This window comes from Diadema antillarum, unplaced genomic scaffold (genome assembly GCF_040938485.1).
Source record: "Diadema antillarum isolate AM-2024a unplaced genomic scaffold, OU_Dant_1.0 seq00002745_RagTag, whole genome shotgun sequence".
Taxonomy (NCBI): domain Eukaryota; kingdom Metazoa; phylum Echinodermata; class Echinoidea; order Diadematoida; family Diadematidae; genus Diadema; species Diadema antillarum.
Genome location: NW_027273342.1, coordinates 1 through 4,182, shown reverse-complemented (window position 1 = coordinate 4,182; position 4,182 = coordinate 1). Strand labels below are relative to the sequence as shown.

Here is a 4,182-nt window from a genome sequence, read left to right as displayed (position 1 = left end):
TATACAATATATATATATATAAATATATATATATATATAGAGGGAGAGAGTAAGAAATATACGCATATTATATACTTATATATTTATATATATATATATGTATATATACATATATATATATATATGTATATATACATATATATATATATATGTATATATATATTATATGCACACATGTTTATTATTATTATTATTATTATCGTTATACTGTATGTCATAGATAACTATTTTTGGAACGTCGAGTTCCATTTCCATTCGTCACTTTCTCTCTCTCTCTCTCTCTCTCTCTCTCTCTGTCTTTCTGGCAATAGTATTCTCTCTTCAAACTGATCTCACTCCACATATACAACCTGTTATTGAATATACATTGCACCTTCTCTCGTCAATATCTCTAGATACTACTAGTATCCTTCAGTAGTTACATACACTTCAGTTTTGCAATCTCACTATAATTGATCAGCTTTGATCTGACATTACACACTCAGCAACGCTGATTAAATTACAAATAAGAAACAGATGAGTATAGTTTATCTCTTTCACTCGTCACTGTGAATAATGCTTTATTTTCAATTCCTCATTCACACGATGACTAGTGATATCCGGAAAAGAATTCACTGCTCTTACATTGACAACTTACATGCATGTAATATGTGGTGATATGACAATTACTTATTCAAATGCGATCGTGGAACTCGCTGTAAAATCATGACAGCGGCTACTTATTGTTGAAGAGCCAAGGAATAATTACACAATGACATAAATAACCCCACATAATCTAAAGTTTGATAAGATACACCATTGAATTCATAAACACGACAATATACCATCGAGATTCAGAATTGCCACTGACAAGTATACATTGTAAGTGTAATGAGCACTACACAAATCCATAATTCCATAATTTGTCGGACATATGTATGTATACAAAATAAATTACTAGTACAAGTTGATAATAAACTTGCTAGTGGCACAATCACTGGCATATCACTGGTTACTCATGGGGATCGATTTGACCCATAATATCAACCTTTTCTGATAATACAAGAACTTGTGAGCTACATCTCAATAAATTATCACATTGTCATTGATATTTTGTGTATAACCATATCATCAATATGAACGTTTATCTCTTTGTACAGTATTTGATTTTTTTTAATGCTATTAATTACTATTTCGAAGACTTACGGATAATAAATAACCAATCCTTACAATTACGGGAATATCACCATTATTGTAATGTACATACATTGTGTGTACACTGTAAATAGGCAATGTAATATGAGAGATAACTTGGCAGAGAAATTCATGTCTAAAGATTTCACGTTACCCTGGCTAATGACATAATCATTGGTAATTGGGATCGATTTGACAGACAATAACCACCTGGTTTTGTGTACATGCAAATGAGTACAAGTGAGAGTACACGGAACGTTTCTTCTGGGGTGAAGTTCAGACAGATATCGCGATTATACTTCAATACATCTCAGTCTTGGATCGTAAAACCAATAATGTCCATGTAATTCAAGTTTCAAGTTTCAAGTTTCAAGTTTATTTCATATTTCCATTTCTCAGTGATGGGATCACAAAATGATTGACAATAAAACAAAAGTACAAAACATATACAACCATATCTTATGTTTGAAGAAAAAAAGACAAACTAACATTACACACAAATATAAATGGTCATTTTCATCTGAGGATATCACAAATAAATGTCAGAAATATGATGGGGCCTACATAAAAGCAATGACGCTTGTAAAAACTGTAGGTTCCCGAATTTATAGGCGTGAAATTATACGGAGAACGGACATGTTTATCTCGACCAACTTAAATTGTACCAGTGCAAAATCAGTATTAAAAACGAACTAACGAACCACATGAATACTTTAGTATCGCTTAAACGAGACTGTACATATTTCGCCGTGTTTACACACACACACACACACAAAGTGCTATAACGGTATCGTGAAGTAACTTGGAGCTGCAGACAAAGACAAAAGACTGGGGGTATTAAAAAAGAGAATGTTGCTAAGAGCCGGGTAGTGTGTATCCACTAAGTAATAGCCGTTTTAGTTTGCGTTTGAAGGTGAATAAGGATAAGGAAGAAGTAATATCTTGAGGGAGGTCATTCCAGTATCTGGGTCCAGTAAACATAATTGTTTTCTTTGCAAAAATAGTGCGAGTACGGGGAAGGTGATAGGCGTCACTCTGACGAGTGGGGTAGCAATGAATAGAGCGATTTCTTTTGAACATGTGAATAAAAACGGATGGTAATTCATTAGTTGTTAGTTTATACATGAAAATTCCAAGATTATAATAAAATAGGTCTGGAATTTTCAGAATTCTGTTTTGATGAAAAAAACAGTTGGTATGAGCAAAATATCCGGCGTGGTTTATAATTCTTATTGCTCGCTTTTGAATGCGAAGAAGGGAATCTAATAGTAAATTGATTGCGTTTCCCCACGCCAAAATTCCATAATTAAAGTGTGGAGATATTAAAGAAGAATATATACTCTGCAAAATATAAACAGGGAACAAATGTTTAAGCTTGTTTAAAATTCCAATATTTCTGGACAAAATTTTACTTACAAAATTAATATGAGTTTTCCAGGATAATTCTCGGTCAATCCAAAGCCCTAAAAACTTCGCGTTATTGACCTGCGTTAAACATATATCATTTATTTTGATCTCATGTGGGACAACATTCAAAGAATTACTGAATACCATATAATAAGTTTTTTCTATATTCAGGGATAATTTGTTGGCATAAATCCAGGATTGCACAGACCTAAGCTCAATATTCATCATATCAATTAATGTATTAGGGTCTCGATGAGAACAAAACAAACTTGTGTCATCAGCAAAACAAATAAATGATAAAATTGGCGATTATGGTATGTAATTACAGATTATGGTATGTAATTACAATGAATCATGCACCTGGAAATGCTTGCCATCTGTGAGCTGTAATTTGAACATGCATATTCTATAAGCAACGGTAGACAGGCCTATACACGACAAGTTCATGACATTGTTTAGAGTTCATGTCATCAGAAGACTCAGTGTTTGTGACCTATGATCGGAAATCTTTTCTGGTGTGGTAGATCTCGAAACACGGGATGCAACACATAGCAAGTCCACATTGTCGGCAGTATGTCCTCGTCTGTCTTCGCCTTCCCCTCCTGCGGTCCGAACACACGTAGCAGTCAGGACGATGTTGTCGATCTTCGAACTCTGCTGGGAAGTGGCGCTCAGTCAGTCTTGCCTCGTTGTCGGCGATGGGAGGTGACGGTGTCCGACGATAGCGAGATGCTCTGTAGCCGTTCAGCAGACCCTCAATCACCCGACATCTGAAGTCGCGCGTGGACATCTTGTGGCCAGCCATGCGAAATGCGATGTAAGCGTTCACGAGAGCTACTTCCATGGTGAAGTGGTAGGTTACGCGGTATCCCTTGATTTTCTTATGAGGGTAGCGGTAGTAGGACATGCGTTGATCCATTTTGTCCACGCCGTTCATGAACCTGTTGTACACGTCAACAGTTGCTGGCTTCTGAATCGTACGGCGACCTCCTTCGGCGTTCTTACTCCGTATCTGCTTCTGTTTGAGATCGTTGCTGCTGACGGTCGACAGCACGTTCACGAGTTTCACGTCATGCCAAGTCACTGCTGACATCTCCCTCCCTTTGGCGAAAAACACGGGATCGTCACCTTTCGCAAGGTGCAGACCACCACGTCGGATCTCTTCTGGAAGTCCTCGTCGGTTGCTCCTCACCGTTCCACAGGCTCCAAGTCCGTTCCGTGACAGATCCTCGTAGAGCTTTACGGAACTATAATAGTTGTCCATCACGATCACGCGATCCGTGTTGTAGAATGGCTCCGTCAGCTGTTTCACCAGGGCTTCAGTGGCGCTGTCCCCATTGTCTTGTCCCTCGGCTCCGACATACTGCCGCCACCGCAGACAAAATCCCGTTTGGGCGTCACAGAGCATCCAGAATTTTATCCCCCATTTCCGTGGTTTGTTTGGGATGTACTGTCTGTAGGAGATTCTTCCTTTGAACGGCGCCAAGCTCTCGTCGATTGACAGGTATCCCCCGGGAAGGAAATGCTCAAGGTACGTCGGCTGGGACATATCGATGAGGGGGCGCGTCTTGTGAAGGGGGTCGAAACCGGGCTGTCCACGGG

At 38.4% G+C, this 4,182-nt stretch overlaps 1 protein-coding gene across 1 annotated transcript; it reads right to left on the bottom strand.

The window, feature by feature from the left end:
* Positions 1–2,927: 2,927 nt before the first annotated feature.
* LOC139715084 (piggyBac transposable element-derived protein 4-like) lies at positions 2,928–4,129 on the bottom strand. The gene has a single exon (XM_071626704.1). The coding sequence runs from the start codon at positions 4,127–4,129 to the stop codon at positions 3,074–3,076; it is 1,056 nt and encodes a 351-aa protein (XP_071482805.1). The 3' UTR covers positions 2,928–3,073.
* Positions 4,130–4,182: the final 53 nt, after the last annotated feature.